Genomic DNA, 19,528 nt, shown 5'->3' on the forward strand with positions numbered 1-19,528 from the left:
GATCCTTCTCGTCCTGGCCTCTTCCGAAGCCTGGCTTTCTCAAATTTCAGCAAAACCCAATCACCTTCTTTGACTTCCATGTCCCTTCTATGCTTGTCAGCAGCCATTTTATGCTTATCCTGAGATCTTGCAATGGGTGTCCGCACCTGACCAAAGGCTACATCCAAGTCACGAACATATTCATCAGCTGCAAAAATCTCATCCTTTGTACGAAGGATGGGTGGCAATACCACTCTGCCATAGATAATCTCAAATGGAGCCTTTCCCGCCATGGAAGCATGGATCATATTGTTGTAGGCAAACTCAACAAGTGGAAGATACTTCTCCCATGTAGTCTTTTGATCTGCCACATAACATTTCAACAAATCCAACACGGCTGAATTTGCAGCTTCACTTTGGCCATCCGTTTGGGGATGATAAGCTGATGAAAACTCAAGTTTAGTACGCATATTATCAAATAAAGCCCTCCAAAAGAGGCTTGTAGTCCTGGGATCTCTATCCCCAACAATGGATTTAGGCATACCATGATGCTTGAAAATATTAGCAAGAAAAAGCTTTACCATATAATCAGCTTTAATGGTTTTCTTGATGGGCAAGAAATGAGCTTGCTTGCTAAACCTGTCCACAATGGTCCAAATAGCATCATTCCCATGCTGGGATCTGGGCAAGTCCATAATAAAATCCATAGTAATACTTTCCCAAGGTTGCGAGGGAATAGGCAATGGCTGAAGCAAACCTGGAGGTTTTTGCCTATCAAATTTCACCTTTTGGCAAGTAATACATGCACGTACATAAGCCTCAATGTCTTTACGCATGGTTGGCCAAAAGAAATATCTCTGAATCATGCGAGTAGTGGGCATAATACCTCTATGACCAGCATAAGGTGGAGCATGACATTCGTCCATAACCTTTGGACGCAAATCCTTCACCACACATAGGCAATTATCCTTCATAAGATAACCCTCGTTGATAACATAAGAGGCATGTGAATGACCAGCTATCAAATCAGTCTATATATGGCAAAAATCAGCATTCAAATGGTACAAATCTCGCATAGTAGATAAGTCTCCATGAGAGGCCACTGAGAGTGCAGCTACATAAGGCCTCTTGGATAGTGCATCGGCCACCACATTTTTCTTTCCTGGAGTATGCACAATCTGAAAATGAAACATGGAAAGAAAGTTTGCCATTCTCATCTGCTTCTCTGAAAGCTTTGTTTGAGATAGAAAGTATCTCAAGCTTTGATGATCTGTCTTGACTACAAATTCAGTCCCAAGAAGATAATGTTTCCATATCTTTAAGGCATGAATTACAGCCAAGAGCTCTTTCTCATAGATATCCATATGAAGCTCGGCATCATGCAAACGACGGCTCTCGTATGCAACTGCATGCCCTTCTTGATTTAGGACAGCTCCTATGCAATCACCACAAGCATCACATTCAACTACGAATGACTTGTGCAAGTCAGGAACAATCAATACTGGACCACATATAATAGCATGCTTGAGCTGCAAGAAAGCATCCTGTTCCTTTGAAGTTCATTTGAAAGTGATTTTCTTCTTTGTGAGATCATGTAGAGGAGTGGCTATCATAGCAAAATGCCTTATGAAACGCCTGTAATACGAACATAATCCCAGAAAACTACGTACTTGATGTACGTTTTGCAATTCGGGCCAATCCCGAATGGTCTCTATCTTTGCAGGGTCCATTGTAACTCCCATCTTTGTACAATATGTCCCAAATAATGAATCTCTGAAAGGAAGAACTCACTTTTCTTGGCATTAATGAAAAGTTTATGCTTCCGCAACTCTTCGAACACTGTGACCAAATGAGTTCTGTGTTCCTGCTCATTTTTGGAGAAAACCAAGATATCATCAAAGAAAACTCCTGTGAATTTGCGATGGGGTCGGAATATCCTATCCATCATATGATTAAACGTGGCAGGAGCATTGGTGAGACCAAAAGGCATTACCAAAAATTCACATAGTCCGAAGGCTGTCCTGAATGCAGTTTTATGGACATCTTGTGGCACCACTCGTATCTGGTGATAACCACTTTTCAAATCAAGTCTGCTAAAGCAAGCCGAACCATCAAGCTTATCCAAAATATCATCAATTCGCGGAATCGGGAATCTGTTCTTGATGGTAAGCTTGTTCAAAGCTCTGTAGTCCACACACATGCGGAATGATCCGTCCTTCTTTTGAACAAGAAGCACAGGAGAGCAGTAAGGTGAGGAACTGGACTGAACCAAACCTTTCTCTAAAAGCTCGTTTACCTCTTCATGATCTCTTCTTGTTGTGCAGCACTCACTCGGTATGCGGGTTTGTTGGGTGGAGAACTACCTGGCACAAGATCTATGTGTGGGGGTGGGTGCATGGTCACCTACCCACACCCCCAAAGAGCTGGCCGCCCACATGCAAGCGTGGGGAGCCAGCCAGCATTATTCGTGTAACTCCACTTCAACCTTACAAATTAAAGCCACCACCTCCATCGTGGACCATCAGCAATCGTTTTTCACCCTTCGTGGAGAATCGAGCGTTCATCTCTTCGCTCCTTTAGGCTGCGCATGTACACGAGCAAACGGCTTCTTCTGCACTTCTGTACTCGGCTGCTGCTGACAGGGTGCGCTCCCTTCTCCAATAGGCGACTGCCTCTCATACAGGTGGCTGCGCCTGTTTTACCTGCAGGCTGCTCTACCTATTCAACAGGCGCTGCCCCCACCTGAAGCAGCCAGGCGATTCTTATCTCCAGCAAGCACTACGCCTGTCTTCCTGCAGGCTGCCCACTACACAGTAGGCGCAGGTGGTTGAACAGCCAGCCGGCTGTTTCCCCATCTTCAGACGGCCTTTTTTCACCATCTCCCAGGCGGCTGTGCTTCAACCTACGCTTTTGTTCCCATACAGCTGGCAGCTGCGCCTGTCCATTGCAAGCGATTGGGCGCCTCTTTCACCACTCCTCTACAGGCTGCGTGAGGCTGCCCCTTCTCCACTGCAGCCAGGCGGTTCTATAAGTTGCTGTCCATCATCAGCAGGCTACGCTCCAGTAGACGACTGTCCACGGTTTGGTAGCTGTGTTCCTACGGTGGCTACACCTTCTACACAGGAAGCTCCTTCTCAACCTCCTCGACAGGCTGCTGTGTGTTGGTGTCTCACTCAAGTAAATGCACACAAATACCTCAGGTATTGGTTTTCCATCTGCAAGCTACAAGTAAGTGAATTTTCAGATTTGAATAAAGTACTTTGTGATAAATCTGATAAGGGATTCCCGACTCCCTTTACGGCCAACACCCGTTCGGTGCCGGGTAGTCCAAGCTATTGGAGAACCTTGGTCCAAAGGTGCTGAGATCGGGAGAGCCAGGCGTTAGTACGGGAGCGCCTGTTTGTGCGTGGTCCTGGAACACCAGTTGGGCGCTCTCCGCGGAGTAGAGTGAAAGCACAGGACCGTAGAGACTGGACCACGCTAGTGGTCGTTCTGCTTCGAGTATCTACTTCGAGTCTATTTGTTTGGTACTGTATTCATATGTACATGGACATCATCTGGTTCTTGGAACCCATGGAGCATTGTATTTGTTAAATACTCCCAATAAATATATCATATATTGAGGGGGGGGTCGGCCCGTTCCGGCCCCAGTGCTGGTGTCCATTTATCCATTTCATTTCACTTCAATTTCAAGTTGTAATTAAGTTGTCCATTTTAAATTGTGGTATTAAGTTGTGCTATTACGCGTGTGGGTGTCCAACGGAGTCTTTCCCACTTGACGGGATCGGTTTCAGTTCCCTTCATCCTCTTGAAGACTTTTGTCGTGAAGAAATGCGACAAATCGAAGATCTCAACACTCCAAGGACTTCCATCGCGAAGACTTCCGTTGTCATCGACTCTACGTGCTATTGGTAAGCTTTTATGCTTAAATATGGGAGTAAGTAGCAGGAGGGAGGAACCGGATTACAAGATCACATAGCTTGAGTAGTGTTCTCTTGTCCTACGTGCTCTCTTGCAGATTGTTGCTACCATGTGTTGGTGGAACAATAGAGAGCAAATGGTAGGGAACATGGGCACTTGAGAGGGTAGTGTGGATTGCAAGTCTACACAACCACTTGTTTGCAATACTGTATTCATGTGCATTGGTATGGAAATCTGGTCAGAAATGCCCATGACACTATGTACTTGATTCTCCCAAGATCAATATACTTTATTTGAGGGAGGGGTCGGTCGTTCCGGCTCATTGTGTGTCTCTTGTCAATTCAGCAATTTACTTCTTGTATTTGAGCAAGTGTCCATCAAATCTTAGTGTATTTAAGTGTATTGATTAGCATTGTGTTCAACCAAGTTCCAGTGATCAAGTGATGATCACGGAGCGGGAAATGAACTGAGTGCTAATGGGAAAAGCAAGCACTATATGACGGGGAAAATGAGCGGTCCCAATGTCATAGTGCTAATGCTAGAGCACAAAAGTACATGAACGCATCACCATAAATGCATGTCAAAGATCATGTGGACATCAACTGCATCAAATCAAGAAGCATGGCATATGCTGCATAGAAGAAGGCGTTATAAAACCCTCCAAGAAGGAAAGTAAATATAATTACCCCCTCAAGATAAGCATCCAAATGCCAAACTGAATTGCATGTAATTCACATCAATGACAACAAGAGAGCAAAGCATAGCTTGCAAACGGCATCAGTGATAAGCATAAGAAAATGTAGCAGGATACGCATGTGTAGAGGCAGTAGGGCCCCAAAGTCATGCCTGTGAGATATGCAATGTAACCTGCAAGAGGTAAACTCATCAATGGAGTGTCCAATGAGTAAAAATCAGCAATGGTAGGGCTGATAAAAGTAAAAATTCAGCAATGGATAAAGGCTAAAAATTGGGAGGCATGTATGGCAAGAGTAAAGATGCATAATCCCACAAGAAAAGAATAGATGTGGCATGTCAAAGCTATGAGAGCAAGCCAACACTGGCTGAGTGTGTAGAAAGCACTCCCAGCAAACATCACATATGCAAAAGTGACAATGTCAACATTGTAGAGACAATGCCGCTGCAAGAGAAGGTAGCATAGACAAGCATTAGGGTCAATAAGCATAAGTGACCATAAGGCATCACCAACTGCATGTGGGCATGTAAAATCCCCCCTGAAATGCATCTGCCAGACAAAGCATACCAAGAGTATTGACTATATGGCATAGTCATCAAAAGCAACCGCATCAGAAGACATCTCTGTAGGTGAAGAAGATGAAATGACCATGGCTTTAACATTTTTGGCCAGATTGGCCTCGTTGGTACCGGCTAAAGAAGATGCCAACTTCTTCTTTTTCTCACTCGCAATACGCTTATGACATTCCTCTATGGTATGTACTATTTTTCTGCAATAATTACATCACTTTTTCTGCAATAATTACATCACTTTTTCTTTTCAGACGTGTCTTCTTTCTTGGGAGGATCCATTGAGCTAGGTCGAGGCCCAAGGCGATTCCCAAGAAACGAAGTAGCCATAGCTGACTCAGAAGAAATCAGATTGTTCCTGTTGGAATGGGATTGCTCTTTGTTAAGCATAAGAGTCACAAGAGTGTCAAAAGTGATAGCATTAGGCGCATTACCACTCAACAACGCAATGTGGTCCCAAATGATTGATACGAGTTTGGCAAATTTCTCAAGACTGTCTGAACCAAATAACCATTTGTCAGGACCTCATCAATATCGATAAGCTGCTCTCTAAGGTCTTTCACATGCGTAAGGTACTGATCAATCGGATCACCTTCATGCATGCGATCGGACTCTAGCTTGCCCTAAAGGAGCCTTGTTGCGACTCAAATACGATGCCACTAATATGTCCCAAGCACCTTTGGTAGTGGTGCGTGATCGAATATGCGGAATAATGTGCTTGCAGCACGAGAGAGCAATCAATGCATGGGCCTGGGCATCCCTAGCATCCCAAGTACGCTGTTGCTGGGTAGGAGGAGGGCGAGAAGGTTGACCTGCAGGAGGATGAGCAGAAACAACTTCACCATCCGCTAGTGCAGGTGCGAGAGGATGCTCCTCAATGCCATCCACATAGTGCCAACCATTCTTGGCGACCAAAACATGCCGCATCATGTAAGACCACATGGGGTAGTTATCCCCATTCAATTTGTCCTTAGTAGACAACATGCCAAAGAGATCATTGCTGCTGCTGGCCATGATAATAGCAAAAAAAATTCACCCCAAGAATAGACAAAGCCCAGCAAGGCTATACGAATGCGGGAGCAAAGTAGCAGAAAAACAAGTGGACTGGAAGGGAACTCCTTCACCACAATAGAGACAAATACATGTGCCAATCACTATAAAAGTACTGCACTCAAAGCAAGGCTGTCAAAGCATCCACAATGGCATACATATACTGTAGGAAACCACAAATGTGTACATAAGCCTTGTAAAATATACTCTCAGCTCAGAATCAATCTGCAATGTGCACGAATGTGTAATGAAATTTGGGGGAAATGTGCAAAAGCCCCAAATGTCACACAATGTCACCTGTAACCACCTGTAATGCGACTCAATCTGCTGAAAATCCACAATTATGTATACATATGTGCACAAATTCCAGGTAAATCACTGCCAAATGACTCGAATAGTGCAAAAGAGGGCTCGATGTCAAAAAGCCCCAATTTTTGACAGCAAATTGGGCCAATTAGAGAGTCTCGGGAAGGGGAAAATTGATAGGAGACCGCAAAACAACCCTTGTAAAGTATTGCAATCTGCTGGAAATGCCCAATATCTCAAGAACCCCAAATTTGTGGGTCAATCCCAATGGAATCCTGCTCAATGTCGGTTCAATGTATGAATTTGGTGCCTAATTTTGCTTGAAAACAAAAAGTCCCAAATTTTTAAACAAAAAATTGAGGTATTCTGAGGATTGGAAGCTTTGTAGAAGAGGCAAACTGAGCACAGGTCTCCAATGTTGTATCAAGGCCACAAAGGGCTGCAGATAATCACAGCTCTGCTTCAGAACAGCCAGTTGCACAACGTGCAGCTCATGGATGCAGATCTGCAAACAACAGTAGCCGGGGGACTTCACGTACGGCAGCTGACAGGGTTGTACGGCAGTGCTCGGTGGCTGGTACAGCAGGCGGTGTGCAACAGCAGCAGGTAAAGCTCCAGCAGGCAGCGCGCAGCTCAGCTGGGCGCAGTAGCAGCACTAGCTGCAGCAGGTCGTGAGTAGCGGCGGTTAGCAACACGCGAAGTACGGCAGCACAGCAAAGTACAGCGGCAGCAGCTGCGATGATGGCACCTGCAGTAAATGCGCAGCTAGCAGGCAAAGCTAGTACAGCAGTTCTAATAGCATACAACACAGCAGCACTGAAGTGCGCTGCAGCACAGGTGACGTACAGCAGTGTGCAGGGTAAGCAAACAACGCGCAATGAAGGCAGCGCTCAGCACGCATTATACGACAGAACCTGTACGCAGCAGAGAATGGGCGCGCACAGTACGGCAACGTTTCAAGCTGCACGGCCGCGTGCAGATCTGTACACACGAGAGAGAGTACACACAGATCTAGAGAGAGAGTGCGCAAGCAAGAGAGAGATTATGTGCTCAGTGTTCAGTCCTCAGTGCAGTAGGCTCAAGCTTGAGCAAGAAGGGCAAACCCTAGCTCTGATACCAATGTTGGGGATGGAGGAAGCTAGCCTACGCACAGACACACACACAAGCTCACACACAGAGAAACGTGAGAGAGAGATGCTGGAAAGGTGTACTCTTGATAATGATGAGATGTACGAAGTGAGAGTACATAATAAAGCCCTAGGGCGAAATGCCCACACACACGAGTGTGTTCCCACGGGGAAAAAACCCGTGTCCAATCAGGGTAAAAAGTGCTCTGGGGGACAGAGCGGGTTCACACCTGAACGGGCCGGGCGGACATGACCAGAACATGACCAACATTGTAGCCAAGGGATATGCTCAGCGTCTTGGTGTTGACTATGATGATACTTTTGCTCCTCCTACTCGGATGGCGACTATCAGGACTACTCTTGTTGTGGCTAGCAGGAAAAGGTGGCCAGTATATCATATGGATGCAATGGAGATCTCAAGGAGGACGTCTATGTAGAGTAACCTCCTGGCTTTCAGCGTCCTAACCCCAAAGGCATGGTGTATAGGTGGCCAGTATATCATATGGATGCAATGGAGATCTCAAGGAGGACGTCTATGTAGAGTAACCTCCTGGCTTTCAGCGTCCTAACTCCAAAGGCATGATGTAAAGGTGGCCAGTATATCATATGGATGCAATGGAGATCTCAAGGAGGACGTCTATGTAGAGTAACCTCCTGGCTTTCAGCGTCCTAACTCCAAAGGCATGGTGTACAGGCTGAAAAAAGCCTTGTATGGATTGAAATAGGCTGGCTCCCAGAGCCTGGAATGAGAAGATTGATGCATTCTTCCAGCGTAAGGGATTTCAACATTCAGCTGCGGATCTGAACCTCTACATCCACAGGGACCACGGCCTTACGACAGTCATTGTGTTGTACATGGATGATCTCATCATCACTGGTGGCAATACACAGCACATAAGGAAGACTAAGGTGACGTTGCAGGCGGAGTTTGAGATGATCGACATGGGTCTCTTGGTTTAGAAATTTGGCAGGACTAGAGGGGGATTTTCATATCCCAGAAGTGGTACGTTCATGAGCTTCTTGAGGCCTTTGGCATGGAGTGTAAGCCCATATCTACTCCGATGAACTTGAATGTGAGGCTTTCAGCTCATGATGATTCTGAGTTGGTGGATACTTCTAAGTACTGGAAGCTTGCTAGATCATTGATCTGGTTGCTCAACACCAAGTTGGATATTTGCTTTCCGGTTGGGCTCTTGGCAGGGTTTATGAGTAAGCCCTGGAAAACTCATGGGCAAAAAGGATTGCGCATTCTGCGGTATCTGTGGGAAACCCCAGATCGCGGCATATTGCATGCTGTCGGGAAGGAGGGAGACGATGATCTTGTTTTGAGAGGTTGGATAGATTTTGTTTCGAGTAGGTGACATTGATTCCTGGAGGTCTACGACAAGCTATTGTTTCACCCTAAGCTCAGGTGCTATCTCATGGAGTAGCAAGAAGCAGCCTACTATTGTATTGTCTTCGACCGAAGTAGCATGTACAGGTAGTTTGGCTTTGTCAACTGTTGGGAGAACTTGGCTTTCTGCTGTAAGGTTCCCCCCCTTCCACAAACAGGGGAAACGCTTAAGATAGTCCAGTAAGTCTAAACTTGGAGAAAATTTCCTACTCATCGACACCTTGACCATGCAGAGATTCAAGGATACGATTCATAGGTAAGACCTAGTTCTATCCTGCAGGGGGAGCGTGGTCTCCTAAAAATCAAATCACCCATAGGGTAATCGATCATAATTTGGGTAACTACTAGTCTTGATTCCTAGAGACAACGCTTTTTTCCTCATCCATGCAAGGCATAGCCGTTGGCCTAGTCTTCTAGAATAGAATTGCTCGAGAACCTATTTATCTAACGTAGGGCTTTCACTTAATATGTTGGAAAGCTACCCGACTAATCGGGTCCACCCGTCCGTAGGATGGTGCCGTCGGGGCATTCCATCCTCCCACTTTCCACCCTACTCACGCGTCAATTTGTTTTCTAATTAATCCTACCACACTGTTTGACATAAACAAACATGTTCCTTAATTAAGACCCTTTTCACAAGGTTTGTTAAAACAGCCTTTTTCTACAATATAATCATACCAAAGATAAGATTTATAAAAACAAAGTTTAAACATGAATCAATTTCATACAAGCCAAACTGGCTCTCTTATTCTTTTCCTTTATACCGCTGATGATCTAGAATTCGGCCTTCCAGCCTCCACATGCTGGGCAAAATCCTACGGGACCATACACCTCATCGTCGGCCGTTGGCGAGGACTCAAGCCGGCCTGTCGCCCTCTCAGGCTCCATCGCTCGATCCTCCCGCCTCTCAGAGGGATGTCTGCGCACTAGGGTGGGCTAATTCACCGCACTAGCCTGGGCCCTCAGAACTAGGCAGCATCACAATCACTCGCCTCAATCGGCAAACCTCATTCTCCCAATGGTATGAGGGATACCATGGGCCAACTCCGGGCCTTACTAACGTCTCCGCCGTCCAGCTATACAAGCACAAGAACGGGGCAGCGTTAAGGCAGGGAGAGTTGTACCTGTACCTTAATTTAACCAAGATAGCAATCCATTTACTCAACTAAACCATAGGACTAGAATCCATGTCACCTTCTTTAAGAAAACAATCTTCTTCACAAAGATTTTAGCATTTCAACTTGAGATTGCGATAAGACATTCTTTATTAAGGCATATGCTGTTGTTTGAAAGAATACAAACTTTAAATGGTAAATCAATCAAATAGATCACAGTAACAATCAATAGAGAAGCCGGGGCCATACCTCAACCCCTAAGAATGATATATAATTGAAAAACAAAATATGTATATACCTTATAGAAATTTGTCGTTTATCGTTGTCTTTGCTCGTTAACAAGAGCTTTAGAACTTGACATATGAGAATAGAGTCTTCTAATACCTTGTCTTACGATTGAAATCATCCAATCATCTCCAAGCTTTATCTCCTCTTACTCATACTGTGACTCTTCTCTCTTTCTAAGATCTATGGTGGCAAAATAGCCTTCTCTTACAGGGCTATGGCATACTATTCTTTCTCTAAAAGAAAAGCTATGGAGTTTTGGTCTCTTCTTCCGAAAGACCATAGCAATCTAAGCTTCTGTTCTAAGATATTAGATAAGAATGAAGGGACATATACATCTCAAACTATAGGATTTCCTTGAGGCTACTTACTGCCTTCTCACAGTTTTCTCTATGTAGAGACCCTGACAGAAACAGCAAACTGTTTTGGCCATAACTCTCTGATAAAAACTCAGAATATGGTCAAAAGAACGGGAAGGCATCTGGTCTACAAGCCATTGCGGGCAGAATAGGCAAAAACGTGTGTATATAGCCACAAACGCGCCATCTTTGGAAACACGTTGTTTTTCCACATTTTTAGTATGCATGGACTCTAAATGTGTAAAAGTACTCTAAATATGACCTCTTATCACCTAAACTCGAAATTCTATTTTTGGGGATACTTATCTCTTAATAGAACTATTCTTATGTTCTTATTTCTTTTAGGATTTTTGGAGCTAATATTTTTATTCTAACACTTTTCTAATGTTTCTAGCCGTATTGTCTCACTCTTTCTAATTACACTCTCTTTTCTTATTGAAATCTATATTAAAAGAGACACATACATACATGGCTTGGGAGGGACCTTACAATCTCCCCCACTTAAAAGATTCGAGATGTCCTCATCTCGCGAGCTGGTAGTATCTAAGTAAATCCTCGTGTCTCTTTCAAAGTGGTGTCTCCACTAGGTAGAAATTTTCTTTTATCTAAACATTGTTGCGAGTCCCTTATTTCATGTGTTTGGCTTGTTTTGTTGTGCCTCCAAAAGGTCTTTATTATTCTAGAGTTAATTGGCCTTATTATCCTAATTTCATGTATCCATATACCTCTCATATGATATGAATCTTCGAATTCCTTATTCTATACTCCCTTGTAGTATGGTACTTAATAAATTATCATGGAAAAACATAAGGGAATCAATCCTTTACGCAATCTAACCTATGATAGCAATTTCATAATCTTAGTATCGTCTTGTAGAATACCTCTATTCATCATGCACATTACTTCACATGAATCTTGCACCAATCCTCTTCTATTTACTCATAGAAATACTTGTTGAATTCGATTATCTTTAACCCTGCTATCCCTATTTTTTGACCTAATTTTGTTGCTCTAGCTCATGATTCCTTGTAGCCAAGGGTGGGCTTGACGTTCCTCTTGAATTAGGAGACCTCTTCTTGATTATCATGGAAGGACTCATGTCCTTCTCGACACTTTCTATACAAAAAAAACTTTATCATAGTCTCTGGCTATAATTATGGCGTCTGAAATAGAGGATGGTTTCACATTCTTGATGAGGTTATTCAAAGATAGATTAAGCTTCCAAATGAATCGATAGAGAAGAATTACCTCATCCAGCTCTTGAGCAATTTGGGTTTTTAACAAAAGTTTGGTGGTATTCTTTTAGGGTCTTTCCTTCTTGGGTTAGCTCTAAAAATTCGTTCATTTTATCCTCTCGAAATCCTAGAGGACAAAACCTGTCACAAAGGTATACTTTCATGGCATCTCATAACTGATTCTAGCTCCAGTGGTTAGATTGACAACAATGCTTGTAACTTTCTAGCTCCAATGGTTAGATTGACAACAATGCTTCCAACTAATTTGGCATTTCTTACGATTTTTAGACACGAGCAAGGGTGAGCTTGCTTCTTTCATTGTATCCATTAAAAGTTCAAAACTATCAAATACTTATCATAGCGCCACATTTGAAGGCAGTCAAGATTAATACATTTGAGATCTTCATTTTTTTGAGAATTACATATCTGGTATCTTGGGATTGACACATCTGGTGCCTTGGGATTGACACATCCAAAGATTATCAGGATTGACACATCTAAGATGATTGGTTTTCTGAAAATTACACATCTAGTATCTTGGGATTAACACATCTAAGAGCATGATCCTCTAGGAATTACACATCCGAGACCCATGTTTGTCTGAGATGGGTTTAAAATCTTGGATGATTGTCCTAGTGTAAAGCATCCAATGGATGGCATTCACACGTCAACTATTCAAACCTTAATGGAATTATAATCTTAATAATTTATAATATGCAAGGTAATGAGATATATCCTGAAAATTTCTCTAAACAAGTTTCGGTCTATCCTTCTAGTCATTCAGTCTCTCACTAGTTTCTTAATTTGATCACCCTATGTTTTTCCTCACAAAAGATTTTCTCCCCAACCTTATTTCTCAAATTTATTGTACAAATATCTTGCGTGTGTACCCCCAAGATACAAGCACAATTTCATAGGATGATTGTCTCAACATGTGAGGATATTCAAATCACTTCTATGGCCAGTAGAGATGATTGATTCGTCCTCATATGATAAACAATCGCTTGTTTTAATCCCTTGATAGTTAACCTTTGAAAAACAAATCCTAGGAACTAAGATCCGCTCTGATACCACTTGTAAGGTTCCCCCCCTTCCACAAACAGGGGAAACGCTTAAGATAGTCCACTAAGTCTAAACTTGGAGAAAATTTCCTACTCATCGACACCTTGACCATGCAGAGATTCAAGGATACGATTCATAGGTAAGACCTAGTTCTATCCCGCAGGGGGAGCGTGGTCTCCTAAAAATCAAATCACCCATAGGGTAATCGATCATAATTTGGGTAACTACTAGTCTTGATTTCTAGAGACAACGCTTTTTTCCTCATCCATGCAAGGCACAGCCGTTGGCTTAGTCTTCTAGAATAGAATTGCTCGAGAACCTATTTATCTAACGTAGGGCTTTCACTTAATATGTTGGAAAGCTACCCGACTAATCGAGTCCACCCGTCCGTAGGATGGTGCCGTCGGGGCATTCCATCCTCCCACTTTCCACCCTACTCACGCTTCAATTTGTTTTCTAATTAATCCTACCATACTGTTTGACATAAACAAACATGTTCCTTAATTAAGACCCTTTTCACAAGGTTTGTTAAAACAGCCTTTTTCTACAATATAATCATACCAAAGATAAGATTTATAAAAACAAAGTTTAAACATGAATCAATTTCATACAAGCCAAATTGGCTCTCTTATTCTTTTCCTTTATACCGCCGATGATCTAGAATTCGGCCTTCCAATCTCCACATGCTGGGCAAAACCCTACGGGACCATACACCTCATCGTCGGCCGCTGGCGAGGACTCAAGCCGGCCTGTCGCCCTCTCAGGCTCCATCGCTCGATCCTCCCGCCCCTCAGAGGGATGTCTGCGCACTAGGGTGGGCTAATTCACCGCACTAGCCTGGGTCCTCAGAACTAGGCAGCATCACAATCACTCGTCTCAATCGGCAAACCTCATTCTCCCAATGGTATGAGGGATACCATGGGCCAACTCCGGGCCTTACTAACGTCTCCGCCGTCCGGCTATACAAGCACAAGAACGGGGCAGCGTCAAGGCAGGGAGAGTTGTACTTGTACCTTAATTTAACCAAGATAGCAATCCATTTACTCAACTAAACCATAGGACTAGAATCCATGTCACCTTCTTTAAGAAAACAATCTTTTTCACAAAGATTTTAGCATTTCAACTTGAGATTGCGATAAGACATTCTTTATTAAGGCATATGCTGTTGTTTGAAAGAATACAAACTTTAAATGGTAAATCAATCAAATAGATCACAGTAACAATCAATAGAGAAGCCGGGGCCATACCTCAACCCCTAAGAATGATATATAATTGAAAAACAAAATATGTATATACCTTATAGAAATTTGTCGTTTATCGTTGTATTTGCTCGTTAACAAGAGCTTTAGAACTTGACATATGAGAATAGAGTCTTCTAATACCTTGTCTTACGATTGAAATCATCCAATCATCTCCAAGCTTTATCTCCTCTTACTCATACTGTGACTCTTCTCTCTTTCTAAGATCTATGGTGGCAAAATAGCCTTCTCTTACAGGGCTATGGTATACTATTCTTTCTCTAAAAGAAAAGCTATGGAGTTTTGGTCTCTTCTTCCGAAAGACCATAGCAATCTAAGCTTCTTTTCTAAGATATTAGATAAGAATGAAGGGACATATACATCTCAAACTCTAGGATTTTCTTGAGGCTACTTACTGCCTTCTCACAGTTTTCTCTATGTAGAGACCCTGACAGAAACAGCAAACTGTTTTGGCCATAACTCTCATGTAACCAGTCAAAAGAACGGGAAGGCATCTGGTCTACAAGCCATCGCGGGCAGAATAGGCAAAAACGTGTGTATATAGCCACAAACGCGCCATCTTTGGAAACACGTTGTTTTTCCACATTTTTAGTATGCATGGACTCTAAATGTGTAAAAGTACTCTAAATATGACCTCTTATCACCTAAACTCGAAATTCTATTTTTGGGGATACTTATCTCTTAATAGAACTATTCTTATGTTCTTATTTCTTTTAGGATTTTTGGAGCTAATATTTTTATTCTAACACTTTTCTAATGTTTCTAGCCTTATTGTCTCACTCTTTCTAATTACACTCTCTTTTCTTATTGAAATCTATATTAGAAGAGACACATACATACATGGCTTGGGAGGGACCTTACATCTGCAAGGGAAGAGTTCTACCATTTTATGTGATAACCAGAGTTGTCTGGCGATTGGTCAGAACCTGACGTTTCATGCTTGAACAACCAAGCATATTGAGATCCAGTACCACTTTGTACGGGAGAAGCTCTTGGATGGTACCATTGCATTGATCTTTTGCAAGACAAAGGATAACTTGGCAGACCTCTTCAGTGCCATCATAACTGTGAAACGTTTCAGCCCCTGAAAGGTTTCATGTCGAAACGGGGTTCGAAACGCCAAAACGTTTCACCCATGGATAGGTGCATACTAAAACCCCACACTGAAATGCCTACACACACACACACACACACACACACACACACACACACACACTCACTCTGTGTATCTGTGTATGCATGTATGTATGTATGTGTGTTTGATATATAGGCATACATACATACATACATACATACATGCATGCATACATACATCCATAGAGTGTGTGTGTGTGTGTGTGTGTGTGTATATGTATAAATATATATAGACACACACACACACACACACACTCTATGTATGTATGTATGCATGTATATGTGGGTGTTGTATGTTTATGTATCACCAAAACGCCTAGTGTTTCAGCGTTTCACGGGAATGTTTCAGGGCTGAAACGTTTCGTATCGAAAAAGGGACCGAAACGCGTTTCACGATTACGCTGCCCTTCACAAAGGCTCTTTAGCAGACTTTGGTCAAGGCACACTCCAGGTCCCTTGGATTACTTCCACATCCCGGATCTGAGAGGGGGTGTTAGCGGGTCATTTCCGGTTGTCAGTTTCTTGGCAACCTTTTGGTCTTGTTCAGAGGCTTGTTTTTGGTCTTGTTCAGAGGCTTGTTTTTGTCAGCCTAGCCCTTGATTGTGGGTTGGCCACCCAATGTCCATCTGCCCCATTTTTGGGCATTTTCCTCAGGTCTATTTATTTATTTTAGGTCGTGGGTGTTTTTCTAGAGGTGTGGTTGACCTACCTCTGAGTGACCTATAAATAGGTCACTTACCCACTTATTCCCTCAATTCAGTTCAGATCCCTTGAGCCCTCACTCACTGGTACTCAGGTACCCACGCGAGTGCTCTCTTGTATGCATCTATTCTTGATATAGAGATTGGCGTTTTGGTCTTCTATCTATCTCCCTCTTTCTCTTTCACTCTCATCATGCGCAAGTCTTGCAAGCTTCTCATCAATTTGGCCCGTGGTAGTGTTGAAGGCTTTGTAGAAATCCACGGAACAGCTATGAATCCCTCCTCTTCTGGTCCCTCCCCTCCTCAATGATGGCTCGAAGTGTGAAGATGTGATCAAGTGTTGAAAAGCCCTTCCGAAAATCAATCCCTGCTTCTCATCCCAGCGGCTAAGCTCATGCTGGAGGATGGATCCATGTAGCTTGGCCATGGTGTGGCCTATCATGATGGTCCTGTAGTCAGTGGGATCCATGGGGTGGCCGGATTTCAGGATGGGAACGATTGTGTAAGTTGTGCCCAGCCGGTGGGAAAGCCCTCACAAATCGTCCTATTGAACGTATGTGTCAATGGTGGTGCTAATGTATCCCTCACATGAGAGAAGTCTCTCATATGGTCCTGGGCTTTTCGGGTCTGCATCCTGTTAATGGCATCCTGCAGCATACTTAGAGGTGGTTTTGAGGGCGCGGGGCTCTGATGGCCAAGAAAGGAAAAGTTGATTTGGGATTTGGTAGAGGGTGGTGGCGTAGTGGCCCAGAGAGAGAGAGAGAGAGAGAGAGAGAGAGAGAGAGATTAATGTCTGCGAAAGGCCACAGTGGCCTATGAGACCAAAACATAGTACACAGCTGATGGTGTCTCATCAAAAGTAAGACAAAAAGGACTAAAAAAGTCCTAAAACAGTCCTAAACAGCTATGAAAGGAAAATACTCCTACTGAGGTACAACAAAAGTGTATAATATCTACAACTAGCATAAGACTGGTGTAATCTTCTCATCTCAGTATCTCTCTCATGGGGTGCTGTAAGATAGAGAAACTAAAGTGGCGGGGCAGTCGTCTCCTGTGGGGGGTGATGATGGCTCTAATCCACCGGTGATGAAGCGGCCGTCACAACCTACAAGTATTGTGCTATCTGTGCACAGTGGAAGGAGTGTTGTTGGAGTGTGGTTGGATGGACATACATGCTGGAATTTCCAAGAGTCAATCTGCTCATTAATCATATTGATTTTCAGAATGATTTGTATGCGGGTATCTATGCGCATACAGACATACAGATACAGAGGCCATGCTTAAGAGAAAATACGTTCTGGTGTGTACGCATGTGTATGAATGCACTTACTTTTTTTTTCTCAAGGGATTAATTTATATGTGAGAAATCACACTACATTTATATATATTTATGCAGCTGTGACTTTTTCTACCCTACAGATGGGTCATCTCCTGAGATGCCTTTGTCGTTCCGCGCTGGAAGAGCAGTGCAATGTTTTTGGCATTAATGGAGAAATGAGAAAAGACTTTTACAAGGCTTTAAAGCATGCTGGTGTCGAGGATCCCATTCTTATTGTGTTCTGGCACGATGATGTTTTGGCTAATGCACAAGGCGCCAATCCGCAACACTCGAAGCAGGCTTTGCTGAATACCATTCTTGCATCTCAAGGTTGTGCAGTACCACTGGCTAATAACACAAATATCTTCAACTTTGAAAACCTTCAAGCAGTTGGTGAGCTTGCTGACGCGCTAAGGAATCAACATCCCTGGGCATTTACTGATCCGGTAAATCGTCCTGCTCGTGTGGTTCTCATATCTGACCTCCGACACAAAGTTCCTTCATTTGCGAATTATCCATTGTTTTGATCTGACTAGCAGCACATACTAATTATGTAGTATGATTGATGGAAGCCTTGTTTTCTTAATCCGTTGATTTCTCACAAATTTTTGTCAAGATTGTGCATAGAGTCTAGTTTGTTCTTTTCGCTTCGCCATTAGCTTGAGGATGGATTTCTTGTGCATAGTCATGAACTCAGATGTCACGAACCCAATTACCTCATTAAGGAAATGAGTGTCCCTATAACTAATTAACTCTATTACACAAGTATCTCATAAACATATTCTCAAGCAAAGACTTTGTCATTCTCCTAGCATTGTTACACTTTGTTGGTTTTGCTTGTATCCACTCGATCAAATAATGTGTCAACTATGATATATTGTTCATGTGCATTCTTAGTAGGGAGTTTGATTGGTCCAACAAAATCACTTCCCCAATCAGCAAAAGCTCGTGTGGCCATCATTGGTCTTAATGACATTGTCTTGATTGCTTGGAATTTTTGTGCATTGGCAATGTCTCACAAATTCCTCTACATCTATAAATAATTAATAAGATATAACAAACCTTAGCTTAGATTCTTATCTCATGTACATAAAATTTTAATAAAGCCTCAAAATTCACTAAAAATCAACAACAATGATATGAAGTCCTTTAATTAGACAAGGTATGGTTGAACTAATCAACACATGGACTGCCAATCATTCTAGTGGTGGGTGCCAAGGATTGAAGGATAGAGAGCACAAGAGTTAAAGGAAACATGAAAGTTAACCCATAAAGCAAGTCGGCTAGGACATAACATTTTTAAGAGCCTTGATCAAGCAAAAACTGGAAAACAAGGTTCTTCTAAATTGGGAACTAACATAATACGCCAACTCCCCTTAACACGAACAGTTTATGGCAGAGATCTTAACTTCATCTGAGCAACTTCATAACAAATCACTGGAAGGTTGTTTTTACTGATTGGACATCTTGTAATGAGATGTAGAAGCCACGGTGGGTAGCCTAGAGAGTATCTCATTTCAGAATTCTTGTAATGAGATGTTCTGAAGGTGCATCTCTTGGATTTAGCCTTTAAGCTAGAACAAAGTCCCACCACTCACTTTTCTGCTACTTCTCTTCAGCACCTATATGATCTAGGGGAGGCGCTTAAAACCAATTGCTACACTGCAAGTAACCTTTTGACAAACAAACCCAACCAGGGAGGCCACCCACCAACACTAGCATTCACTATTTGCTCTTCATCAAGAAAGGGTAAACCTGGGGGATGCATGTGTGCCTGCTTGGCTAAAATTTGAGGTCTGAAACCTTCCCCGTTCGTGCTCTCTTGAGGATCTAGATTACTATGATCTACACACTAAAAGGGGATTAAAGGAAGATTAAAGTTATTGGGATAAGTAGCTAAGCACCCATCAAGAAAGGATGAGGGGTTGGATTTCTCTCCATGGAACTCTACTTAGGTGGCATGCTTTCGCTCACCAGACTTGCATATTATGGTATTGGGACAATAGATCGATTACCGGATG

The 19,528-nt window shown here is 42.9% G+C and overlaps 1 protein-coding gene across 2 annotated transcripts in view; it reads left to right on the forward strand.

Annotated features, from left to right (window-relative positions):
- Positions 1–18,112, forward strand: part of LOC147622889 (uncharacterized) — a 58,332-nt gene extending 40,220 nt beyond the window's left edge. The window contains exons 2-3 of one of the 2 annotated variants that reach the window (XM_086822505.1): positions 17,413–17,489; positions 17,609–18,112. In XM_086822505.1, the coding sequence (XP_086678631.1) occupies positions 17,466–17,489; positions 17,609–18,034 (450 nt within the window). In that variant the 5' untranslated portion in view covers positions 17,413–17,465 and the 3' untranslated portion in view covers positions 18,035–18,112. The remainder of the gene's footprint in view (positions 1–17,412; positions 17,490–17,608) is intronic. The other variant, XR_015269549.1, reaches the window with a different exon arrangement.
- Positions 18,113–19,528: the final 1,416 nt, after the last annotated feature.

The sequence above is a fragment of the Cibotium barometz genome, chromosome 28, assembly GCF_041138505.1.
Source record: "Cibotium barometz isolate CiBa-2024 chromosome 28, ASM4113850v1, whole genome shotgun sequence".
Classification (NCBI taxonomy): domain Eukaryota; kingdom Viridiplantae; phylum Streptophyta; class Polypodiopsida; order Cyatheales; family Cibotiaceae; genus Cibotium; species Cibotium barometz.